We start from the raw sequence: 13,259 nt of genomic DNA on the forward strand, positions 1-13,259 counted from the left end.
TTTCCTGTTTCCTTTATATAATTATATTTGCATTTATACCTAATTGTGTAATTATAGTGATAATAAATACTTATCTTTCTGCTAGATCAGCAAATAAACATGCTGTTCTTTCTCCCATTAAAGGAGAAAAACTTGGGGTGCTTGGCTGGCTCAGTCGGTACAGCATGCAACTCTTGATCTTGGGGTTGTGAGTTTGAGCCCCACAGTGGGTGTAGAGATTACTTAAAATCTAAAAGTAAGTGAGTAAATGAGTAAATAAAAGAGAGACACTCTGTCTTGAATCTATCCCTCTATAATGCTCCATTTCATTTCTTTTTCTTTAATGCAAAATCTTTGAAATGTTTTTGTTATATTCACGATTTCCAATTTTATTCTTTCATTCTCTCTAGGCTCCATTCTAAACAAGCTTTCTCCCATACCAATCAATAAAAACCTTTGTCTGGTCACCACTGACCTCATGGCTCAATCCAATGGTCAGTTGTCAGGCCATGTATTACTTGACATATCAGCAACATATTACCAAGTTTACCGTTGTCCCTACCTTAAAAACACTTCACTTGGATTCCAGAACAGTATATTTGCCTACTTTTCCTCCTACCTTTGTAGCCATTCCTTCTCAGTCCACTTTACTGGTTCCTCCTCATTTCACTAGACTTAAAACATGAGAATGCCCAAAGACGGACTCAAACCTTTTCTGTTTTCTATTTACATTCGAGGACAAAATGACTTTAAACCTGCCTCATGACTTTAAATGCCATTGAAAATTTAATGGGTTATATATTTTTTATTTATAGTCTGGAATTGTCTCCAAATTTCTGACATAGATATCCAGTTACTTGACATCCACTTGGATTAATCGTCTCAAACTTACCATGTCCAAAATCGAGTTCCTGGTTTCCTTTCCTTTCTCCCATATTCATTACCACATCTGTTCATGACAATTCCATCCTTCCAATTTCTCTCGTCAGTGACATTAGAATCATCCTGGACCACTGTTTCTTTCACACTCTGAATCTAATTTATTAGCAAATTCAGTTGGCTTGACTTTTATAGTATCCTCAGATTCTGACCATTGCTTACCACTTCTATTGTTACCACCTGATTGGAAGAAACTTTTATCCTTTCCTTGCCTGGATTTATTGTAGTAACCTCTTAACTGTTCTCCCTTTGGAATATGGCCAGCAGAAAGAGTGATCATGTTAAGTGAAAATTAGATCACATCACTCTATTCTCAGAATCTTCCTTATACCAAGTAAAAGTCTGAGTCTTTACTGTGTTCTACAAGACGCTTTATAACCTAGATCCATCTCTGATCTCTCTGATCTCATCATCTCTAAGTCTGCCCTTTGCTGCTCTAGAAAGTCAAGATCTGAAAAGAGTTTGAGATTCTACTTTATTTGCAAGCTGATAAAGTTAGGTTTCCAGTTTTATGAATGTTGATAGAAGATAAAAGACTCCTGGTTCAGAGATGAAAGATAATCAGATATCTGACCAGTAGTCAGTATATCAGCATTTTGTGCTGGTTTCCTGAGTCTTGATTCTCACAGTATGAAGCAAAGAAGCCTTCTCTTCTATATTAGTCTGCTCAAGACACCATAACAAAATACCACAGAGAGGGTGGCTTAAATAACAGAAATTTATTTTCTCACACTTCTGCAGACTGAAAATCCCAAACCAGTGTCCCAGCAGTGTTGGTATCTGGTGAGAGCTCTCTCTTTGAGTTGTAGAGAGCTGCCTGTACACTGTGTTCTCATAGTGTTTCTTCTGTGTCCAGAAAGAGTGAACAAACTCTGGTGTCTCTTGTTTTAAGGACACTAATTCTATCAGATCATGGCCCTACCCTATGGCCTCATTTAACCTTAGAGGCCCCATCTCCAAGTACATCCACACTGGGGGTTAAGTCTTCAACCTAAGAATTTGAGAGAGGGGAGAGGTAGAAACATTTAGTCCGTAACACCTTCTACTCTATTAAAATTTAATCATACCTTTCCCCTAGAGTTCTTATCTCCTTTCCTGCTCTATTTTTTTCCTTAGTATTTATCAGTGTCTAATATCTCATATATATACTTAGTTATCATATATGGTCTATCTCTATCATCTAAAATAAACTCTAGGAAAGTAGAGATTTATCTCTGTTTTATTCACTATTATATTCCCTAAAACAGAACCTAGAACACATAGTAAGTCCTCAATAAATATAAGTGAAGGTTGTAGTAGGGTAGGCTGCCATTGTGGAAAGCTGGAGTAAGGTATACTTCCAGCCAGTGAGACCTCCTTCAAGAGGAAAGTCCTAATTACTTGTGGGTGAATTATTTACCATAGACTGAACTGTGAAGATCTTATTATACAGGACCTTAAATTTAAGCTTACTTTGCAACGAAGTGTATTTCTGAAATAGTAGTGGCTTACAATTTGGACTTAAGTTTTTTTTTTTTTCTTTAAGTTAGGAAAGATTAATGGCAAGTCATAAAGATTAATAATACATATTTGAAAAAACTTAAACCCTGTATAAACCTAATGGACAGAATATAATCAAAGCATTTTTTTTATCACAAATTAGGAGACAAAGCAGCTGTTTTGGCAAGGGCAGATTATTGAGAAATTGTCATTTTGATGCTGACAGTTTGTAAGCATCAGGTATAAGTAAAATGGCTTCCAAAATGTAGATTTCTTATCTTTTTAACCTACCTTAGGGTATCTCTAAATTGAGGGTGCTAAGATATTTATAATTAGAAGAGTTATCCCATGACAGGTAATTAAGGAAATGTGGCTTTATAGAAGAATGAATCCTAGATGAATTCTAATTAAATCACTTGTCATAGCTTTGGAAATCCCCCCTGCCCCCCCCCACCCCGCTTCTGGAACACTGGGAGAGCTGTTCTTATATTCCTTGATGAAGTGCCCAAACCCTGCTCTCCTAACTTCTTCAGTTCCCTTGTAGGACATTTGCAAGATTCTTCTTTTTAAAGTGGATTTTAAAACACAACTGGGATGTTAAATCATCTAAACACGTTATTTTAAATTTGATTAAGCACTTTAAGTTATAAAGTACTTTAAATGGAATGTATTTTTATTTATTATCCTTCCTTTTACAATTGTCTGTCATATGTACACTTTTGAGGCAATATTAGCCTAGGTTAATCCCCTTACTCTCTCTACATGATGTCAGAGGACAAAAGAAAAAAAAAGGCTCTTGGGCGTTGCTTACAGGAGTCTGGTAATGTCCCAAAGTCAATCTGTCACAAGTTGCCTCCCAAGTTTTATAATATCCTGTTTATAATATCCTGGACTGGTTAAAAATAGCCCATAGGTAATAATTTGGCATGGATATTCAAACTTGGAGAATCCAGGTGAGTAAACTTCTTTTCTATATAAACATGCATAAGCCTGCGTAAGAGCCAAAGGAAGTTTTTTTTTTTTTATAATACAATCAAAATTGCTAGCATGAACTCTATATGTCAAAATTTCATGAAATTTATTCCAGGTATTCAATTTCAGAAGGAGAAACCGTTTTCTAGTAAATGAGCCTAAGAAATAAGGAAATAGAATCAGATGGCATGAGTTTTTTCAGTTGGAGTTATTTCAATAAATGAAAATTATAAATGTTCTAAAATTTGCTTTTAAAAAAAGGATTTTAAGGGAGACTATATAGTATAGCAAAAGAATACTGGATTAGAAATTAGGAAATGTGAATTCTAGTCCAGGCTCAACAACCAACCTGCCATCTGACATGGCCCAAATCTGGGCCTCCATCTTCTCATTAATAAAATGAAAGGATTTGGGTGCTTGGCTGGCTCAGTTGGTAGGGTGTATGTGACTCTTGATCTTGGTAAGTTTGAGCCTTACATTGGGTGTAGAGATTACTTAAAAATAAAATCTTAAAAGTAAATAAATAATAAAATGCAAGGATTTGACAAGTTGATGTCTTAGGCCCCTTTTAGATCTAACATTCTATGATTCCAAGTTATTGCAACTGATGAACTCGCAAATCTACTGATTTATGTATATTACTGCAATATTGTGGCACTATAAATTATAGATAATTATAATATAAAGCATTTATTGCCCATTAATAACAGCTGTTTTAGAAAGAATTTCACATGCCAGTGATATGAAATTGTTTTTATAGGCACATTCCTCTCACTGAAAGGAGCTGTGCTAACATTCTCCTGTATGGACCGAACTGGTGGATTAATGCAACCGCCATATGAAGTTTGGAGGGATCCAAACAACATAGATGAAAATGAAAAATCTTGGAGAAGGAAACTGATCATGAACTACCCCTCTCCATCCCAAGAAACAGGAGATCATCAGTATACAGTAATCTGCTCAGAAAAACAAGCCAAAGTCTTCTCACTGCCTTCTCAGACTTGTCTTTATGTTCATAACATCACGGAGACATCTTTTATACTGCAAGCAGACGTGGTGGTCATGTGTAACAGTGCCTGCTTGGCATGCTTTTGTGCCAATGGGCATATCATGATAATGAGGTACTTGCCTTCTTTATAAATTGTCTGGTAATCACAACAGTGTGAATAAGGTACAATTTTGAAAAGTATATGTGTAATGTGCAATCAAGAAGCAAACTGAGATCATTCTTTCATTATGTTTGTGAATGTTTTATTGTTTGACAATTTGAAGAAACTTTTTTTTTTAAATTTTTTTTGTTAAAAATGCTTTGCATTCTGAATGAAATACATATATTTTAATTGATTTCAAGGAATCTAAGGAAAGACTGATTTTTCTGGTCATTCACACAATTCAAGCATTTATTGAACATATGTATCTCCCATATACTATGCTAGTCATGAAATATAAAAATGAATAAGCTATAAGGAAAAGAAATTAACTTACTTTTACTATGTTTTATAGTCCACATAAGTATTTTACATACAGAATTTAATTTGATCCTTATGGTTTCTGTAGGACATAGGAAAACAAAGTATTATTTGCATCCTCCATTTTACATATGTTAATAAATTAAAGTTTAAATCACCTCAGGTTACAAGTCTAGGAAAAAGTGAGACCAGCACTGAACAGTATACTAAAAGTCATCACTACAACTGAAATATAACACTGTGTAAGTTTAAGGTATACAGCACAATGATTATACACACACACACACAATATATATATAATAGTAATTTCACTCTGTGTGTATGTGTGTATATATATATATATATATATATATACATATATATATGACTACCACAATAACATTAGTTGACACATCCATCACTTCACATAGTTACATTTGTGTGTGTGTGTGGTGAGAAGTTTAAGATCTAATCTTCTAGCAATCAAGTATACAATACAGTATTGTTAACTATGAGTCACCATGCTGTACATTAAACCCCCAGAAGGTATTAATCTTGTAACTGTAAGTTTATGCCCTTTGACAACCTTAGTGTGCTATCAGCTGAGAGATTTCATTATACTGTTAGTAAACTAGAATAAAATTCATGAGACACAAAATTAATTACCTAGTTATTTTATGAATTCAACAAATATTTAATAAATATAACCTATGTAGAAGTCACTGTCATTCATTTTAATACATCACCTGGTTCTAAAAATCACTGAGACAGTTAAGCATTATACTAGGCCTATGAAAGATATAAAAATTAGTAAAAACATAGTCCTAATCCTTAAAAAGCTTACTATCAAATTGGGGAGATAAGACAGATACACAAATAATGATAACACCATGAACATGTATATTCCAACAGAGGAAATATAGGATTGAATCTTCTAGTCACAAACTAAGTTCTCAGAATCAAAGTCATGAGATAGTTGGTATATGTTATTAAATACAAGATGTTGGGAGGAAAGTAAACTGGAGAGAAAGATTGGGGTAAATTATTGAGGACCTGTAATGGCAGGCTAATGAGTTTGATATTAATCAGTTAATAGGAAATACTGTTTTTAAAGCTGAATTTAACTTGCTCTAGCTATACATCGGGAAATACATATAAAGGAAGAGCTTGAAATGGTCTTCTGAACTAAAGTTTTAGCTATCTCGAAAGCAAGGTGGAAACAGATGTGAGGGATAATTGAGGAAAACTTGCTAAATATAAAACTGATTGTGAAAGGTAATGGAGGCCATTAAATCACAGGATTAGAAGAGAATTTAACTGAAAATATTTAATGAACCTGGGTAGCAGCGATGTCATTAAAACAGGAAATAAGAGAATTTGGAAAAGCTGAAAATGAGAAATTTGAGAATGAATTCTTGGAATGTGAGGTGTTTTTAAGTGATCCCACAGAAGTTTGGCAAGCAATTTTAGGTTTGGACTGTTAGAAAAATATGGAAGATCCAGCTCTGTTAGTCATCTATATAAATGCATTAGTGAAAGTTACAGCAGTGAATGAGATCATCAAAGAAGATAGTATAAAAAGAACGGAGAAATAGACTGATCTGGGTACAAAAACTTGGGGATATCTCTATATTTATGTAGTAGAATAAAAGCAAAATCCAGCAGAGGATATTGAGAAGAAGTCATCAGAGATATAGGAAAAGGAGAAGAATAACTTCATGAAATAAAAAGGATAGAAGAGTATCCAAACAAAAATAGAAGACCACCAAGAAAACGTCAAGAGGTAGTCAGATATAGCAGAGAGGCCAAAGAATTTGAGTAGAAGAAAAAACACTAGGCCTGGCCTGGCAACTAGTAGGGTATTAGTGATCCTTGCAAAACAAATCTTAGAAGCATAGTGGAGGCAAAAACAAAATTTTCAATGGAGAAAGAGACAGTGGTATAGATCAAAAGTTGACAAACTACAGCCAACAGGCCGTATCTATCCTGCCCTTCCTGTAATCTGATATTGTACAGCTGGCAAGCTAAGAATGGATTTTATATTTTAAAATGTTGAAAAAAATCAAAGAGAATATTTTATAATATGTGAAAAGTACATGAAATTAAAATTTCAGTGTTCATAAATAGTTTTTGGAACACAGCCACACCCATTTGTTTACATATAGTCTAGCTGCTTTTGCATGACAAGGCAGAGTTGAGTAGTTATAACAGACTATATGGCCTACAAAGCCTACAATATTTACTATCTGGCTCTTTAATAAATGTTTGCCAACCCCTGGTATAGATTATTTTTTCAGGAAACTGTGGTAAAAAGATAGATGAGGGACAGGAAAGTAGTTCAGAGCAAAACTTGGCTTTCGAGAGTGTTTTCATTGTTAGATTTTCTTTAATAGAGGAGACATGTAAGCCAAGGAAAAGTAGCTACATAAAGTTTAAAAAAAATCAAAAAAATCATTTACTGTCTACTCATTCTCTTAGATATTTCTGGTTCTGTCTGTTTCTCTGTTTCTGTTTCTCTTTCTCAAACTATTTTTCAGTATTTGTCATGAAAATCATTCCAGTCTTGTTTGAAAATGAGGACTTAACTCCTAGACATGCCTTAGTTTTGAGGGAAAAAAAAATGTGTATCGCACATACCCTCTCCTCCCCAAGCTCACATTTAGTCACTCAAAATTTTTCTTTTAAGTTAAAAGACGTTAAACTGTTGTCACAATTGAAATTTTTAGTTTGATAGTGATTACTTACCTTGTTTTTGCAAAATTTTAGTGAGTCTCGTTTTCTCAAATGATACTGAGTATATCTGAAAATTAATTTCCATTTAAATAAATATGCGCTGCCATCTACATTTATGAGGAGGGAAATTGCTTGAAAAATGAAAAATAGAGAGTTTAAAAAACAGCAGGAATCATAGCAACAGGAGAATTAAGATGCTATCTCTGTCTTCCTCTGCTCTATGTAAAAACTGCTTTACATGGTAATGGCTACTTTAATATTAATTATGTCCTAGTGGAAAATCTTCATGTGTTCTTGAGGATCTCAAAAATATTTGGAAGAAAATTACCTTGGGATGATTTTAGTAATATATATAATATGTAGCTTGAAGAACTGAATCCTTCAAATTGGCATGCTCCTGACTTTGATCATCTTCCCATGCTAAGTATTTTCCTAGATATTTCCAGATCCTATCAGAAATTAACTCTACTGAGTCCATTCTTCTCAAGACCTAGTTTTCTGATAGTTGGCAGGTAGCTGATTGCTTACATGCTAATGTACCCAAACCTAGAAAGTAGTAGAAAGGGATACAAGAGTCTTATCTATAAATGTGTTCTCAAACTGGGCTTTTAGTGAAAACCATTGTTAGTTACGTGATACTATTTCCTTATAAAGTGTCCCTGCACAGAAAAAAATCTATTTTTTCAGCTTTAAAAGCACTTGGTTCCTGGTTCTTAGCAAGTAAATTACTTTTTGCCATTTCCAACCTGAAGTAATTAAACCATTTTTGTTTTCTTCGCTTACTTTTATTATGCTACATAAACAATGTAGCTTATCAGAAAAGTCCATTGGAATCCCTTCCCCACCGCCACCCATTAATTTGACAGACTCTAGCATGGAAGTCTGTTTAACCGGGTTTGTTTTGGCTCACAGCCTAAAGACCTCAATTACTTGAAATGTCATAACATACTAAGTCTTTGAAATCCAGTACATATTTTACACTTACAGAATACCTCAGTTCATGCAAACCACATATCAACTGCTCAATAACCATATGTAGCTAGTGGCTACCATATCGGACAACATAGTGCTAGAACCTCATGGAAAGCTTTTTCCAACTGTGCACATTTCAGATCCCATTCTATATTGTAAAGTTCTAGGGCTTAACTTGTAATAACAAACTACTTTCATAAGAGAAATAAGTACATTTTTTTCAAGGTACTGGTTTTATCATCTGGGATAATTTAAAATCATCATGCACACCAGAATCAGTTGAACAATTTGAAAGCTGGAGATTTAATGACAAGTCTCTTTTTATCCTTTTGGTATTAGAGGTGTGATTTAAAAGCAATGAGACCAGTTTCTTCAGTAGTTTGCAAAACTGGCTCTTGTGGCCATATCCAAAGGGACATTCTGATGAATATTTAAGCAAAATTTTGGGCTACCACATAAGGATAAGATTATAGCTATTTGGTAAGACACTGGAGATGAGAGGTATTCATTTAGCTATGCCTAATTCTGATCTATTATTTATAACTTATTCTCATTCCCGTACAGCCCTAACCATGTTTATTTACTAAGCATGCCTTCAGTGCAGATGTCCTAAGTCATAGGTAATTTTTATTTCCTGTGTGTAGAGGGAGTAGAGGAATGGGGAGCAAAGCCACTCCGTGGCCAGGCACAGTGAACTGGATCCATTCCATGTCTTCATCAGTGCATAACCTCCTCAGACTCGGGAGTTTTGCCTTAAAAGGAGACAGTAGACCAAGTACTTTCTAGTGGTGATGTTTCTCCCATAACCAAAGACTGCAACCTTTGGTTGCAGGAACCTGTGAAATGCTGCAGAGTGTATTCTGAAATTGCTGGCCACTACATTTAATCCACCCTTCAAACATATTTGCTAAGTATCTGTGTGGATTAAGAGAAAGAACCAGGCCCATAATTTTTTGTGTGTATATAATTTTATGTGAGAGAATAAAAAGAAACAAACATTAAATAGTGGTATAAAAATAAATGTTTTTATGTAAGGAACTGTACATTTTACACAGAGAAATGAAAGCTTCTAACAACGTGAATATGAAATGTGGATTTGCTTTTTTCCATTCAGCCTACCTAGTCTTCGCCCAATGTTGGATGTTAATTATTTGCCACTGACAGACATGAGGATAGCACGGACATTTTGTTTTACCAATGAAGGCCAAGCGTTATACCTCGTCTCTCCTACTGAAATTCAGCGGTTAACATACAGCCAAGAGATGTGTGATAATCTACAGGTAGGTCAGGCACATTTATGAATACACATTGGATATGGTTGTAAAAAGAGAATGAGAGAGATATCTAATAGCTAAATATTATTGGGCCAGGCAATAAATATGCCTTCCCCAGATGTTTTGAATATATGTTCATCATTGTGACCCTGTCAAGTTTAGTGTGGGTGTAGTTATACACAGAAAAAAAAAAAGAAAGAAAGAGGGGGACTGACGGGGAATATGCAAAGATCATACATATTAATGGTTGAGTTTTTGTTTGGTCATTTTATTGTTTTTTTTTTGTTGTTGTTGTTGGTTGTTTTTTTGTTTGTTTGTTTGTTTGTTTTTTTACTATGGAGAATCCCCTGTAAGATTATAAACTCTCCCTCCAAGGTGGGGACTATGCATGTGCACACAAAAATCTTGCGAACAATTCAGGGAGTTCATGGACTTTTTAAAAAAAGAAGTCTAAATTTTAAGAGCCATACAAAATAAATACATATCCTGTGGGTTAGTATTGGGCATTTGTGTTTTATCATAGCAGTGAGCAGAGCTTTGAAACAAAATAAATATAAAAGCTTATCAAAACCTTAGATAACTTAAAAGCAGTTACAAAAGAGCATCTTAGAGATTTAATTGGTTCAACCCCTTTATTTTACAAAACAGAAAACTAAAACCCATCCATTTTAATAGAGAGGTTGAAAGTATAAGCTCTGAACTATTTAAGTTGTATTTTGCCCACTTGTATAACTTTGGGAATTTTGCTTAACCGACCTGTATGCTCTGCCTTGGAGCACTGTCATGAGAATTAAGAACTGAGCCCAGTGCCTGGAATATAGTATGTTTTAAAAATAAATAATAATGTTCCTATTATTGTTATTCAGCAAATGCTTGTTGAGTGGTTACCATATGCCTGGTACTTGGCTAGGTTCTAGTTAAGATACAAGTCTCTACCTGCTAGTGTGGAGGAAGATAAGTCAACAGACAGGCACCGCACTCTGTCTGACAGAAAAAGACTGTCTATATGTGGCTGTGCCAGCGCTGAGGAGACATGGAACAGGGGCCCCTGGGTTATGGGATAGCAAGGAGGGCTAGTTAGAACAAGGTTGTAAAGGATGAATAAGAGTCATCTATAGGGATGGGTGGCTGAGAATGGAAAAGGATATGATATTCTCGGCAGAGTAGTGTCATGCAAAAATTCCAGAGGTTCAGGAAACTGCCAATAAACTGCAGAGTTAGACAGTGAAAAGGGTGGAGGAATAGTACTGGGGAATTATTCAAAAGTAGATCTTGGAGCACCCTGTAAGCTCCTTAAGGAATCTGGCATTTATCCCAAGGGGAACAGGAAGTCATGGAAAAGGTTTAGCAAATTTGTTGATGAAAACTAATATTCTGGTTACATATAGTTTTGAAGAATTTGAGAGAACAATTAGGAGGTGGTTTTTTTTAATAATTAAGGCCAAAAATAACAGTGGCTTAAAATAAGGGAGCTAGCAGTGAGAATGGAGAGAAGTTAGCGGATTTAATAGTAAGAGTGTAATCAGTTGGATTGAAGGTTATTAGATATAGCAGTGAGGGAAAGGAAGGGATTAAAAATTATCCCTGGGTTTCTGGCTAAGTAAATGTTGCTGCCACTTCCAAAGAGAAGGGATCCAGGAGGAAGAGTGCAGGTCTGGTGAGAAGAGGTGAGAGAGAGTCACACTGCAGTTCATGGACAAACTGATATTAGGTCACACATCTATTGACTTTTGGTTGAAGTTCCTTCCTCCATACCAATGATTCTCAAATTTTGGTCTGCTTCAGAAAGACCTGAAGAGCACACTAAAAATATAGATAACCAAAGAACATTTATGTAGGTTCTGATTTAGTATGTATGAAATGAAGCTCAAGCACCTGTATTTCTAACAAGGTATTTCTCCAGTCATTCTACAGCACATCAGATATTGAAAACAACTGTGTTCTCACTATGCTGCCTATTTTGACTCATTTATCTTGAATCATTTCCTAATTTTGTACTTCATATAAAAATAAATCCAAACTTCCTCCACATACTCCCAAAGGCTTCCTACTTCATAGGTTAGTCCATGCTTAGTTCAGGAAGGGGGTTCAGACGGGAAAGAGGCTATAGTAATTGAAAAAGGAAAAGCAGTCCAGATTGTGAGTCACTGATCAGGTGGAGATTAATCCTAGGGTAAATATATTGCTTCTCATGCTTTCTAACTGTAAAGGGGAGAAGAGAAGAGGACATAAAAATGAAAATTTAAAGATGTCAATTACAGGAGAAGGGGAGGAAAAGGAGGTGGAGAAAGAAATGCCAGAGAGAAAACTGGGAGGAAAGCAAAAATCACCAGGAAAATATATGGAAAGCAGATTGTCTTTTCATTATGTGCTTTAACATTCCACAATGTTTTATTATTATTATTATTATTATTATTATTATTAATTTATTTTTAGTTACTCTAATGCTTTTTTGTTTGAATTTGATACAGGACATGCTAGGAGATTTGTTTATTCCCATAGAGACACCAGAAGCTCAAAATAGAGGCTTTCTCAAGGGACTCTTTGGCGGAAGTGGACAGACATTTGACAGAGAAGAGCTCTGTGAGTAAACTCCTGATTATGAAGCTGTATCACAAAATAGAAGACCTGTTTCTGTGTGTGTGTGTGTGTGTGTGTAACTTAATATAATATGTGATCTCAAATTCTAGACTAGGGTTTTTTGCTTCTGTATCTTGAAAATTATTTTTTACCAAATATGAATAAAATCAGTTACTTAATATTAGGAAATAGTTTAATAAAAATACTGCATGCAATTCATACAAATAATTAGTAAGCTAATAAATATGTCATTTGCAAATAGATCATACCCACAAGGCAGGTGAAGATATTCAGTTACTGAATTCTGGAAAAAATGTTTATGGATCTGCTACCTTGAAACCACTGCTGGGAAACAGATTCTTTATCCAGAGAACACAAGGCTTATCAATGCTACAGAATAAATTACTTTAAATTCTTCCAGTGAAACTCTGACAAACAATAATTGAAAAGGAGTAGAAAGATACTAGGGAACATTTTCAGAAAGAAAAATGTGTTTTCCAGAATATCTCACCACTATTTAGTCTTGCAGATCAAAACTCCTTTTCTCTTGAACTTTTAACCAAGCAGAAGATCTAGATGCCTCCATATGATGGAATATTTTTCAGCCATAAAAACAAATGAAGTTTGATACATGCTACAACATGAATGATACTTGAAAACACCATGTTAAGTTAAAGAAGGAAGACAAAAAAAAGACCACATATTATATGATTCCACTTACATGAAATGTCCAGAATAGGCAAACCCATACAGACAGAAAGCATATAGTGGTTGCCAGGCACTGGGACAAGGACGGATCAGGGAGTGACTGCTAATGGGCACAGAGTTGAAACTTTTTGGAGTAATGAAAATGTACTAAAATTAGATAGTAGTGGTAGCTGCA

General features: G+C 34.8%; 1 protein-coding gene across 7 annotated transcripts in view; it reads left to right on the forward strand.

Moving 5' to 3' along the window:
* STXBP5L (syntaxin binding protein 5L) overlaps positions 1-13,259 on the forward strand; it is a 379,589-nt gene that overhangs the window by 358,961 nt on the left and 7,369 nt on the right. For all 7 annotated transcript variants that reach the window (XM_019448501.2, XM_019448499.2, XM_019448505.2 and 4 more), the window contains 3 exons: positions 4,130-4,490; positions 9,637-9,802; positions 12,268-12,379. In XM_019448501.2, coding sequence (XP_019304046.2) covers positions 4,130-4,490; positions 9,637-9,802; positions 12,268-12,379 — 639 coding nt within the window. The remainder of the gene's footprint in view (positions 1-4,129; positions 4,491-9,636; positions 9,803-12,267; positions 12,380-13,259) is intronic.

The sequence above is a fragment of the Panthera pardus genome, unplaced genomic scaffold (assembly GCF_024362965.1).
Source record: "Panthera pardus isolate Hobbes unplaced genomic scaffold, ASM2436296v1 HiC_scaffold_16, whole genome shotgun sequence".
In the NCBI taxonomy this organism is placed as follows: domain Eukaryota; kingdom Metazoa; phylum Chordata; class Mammalia; order Carnivora; family Felidae; genus Panthera; species Panthera pardus.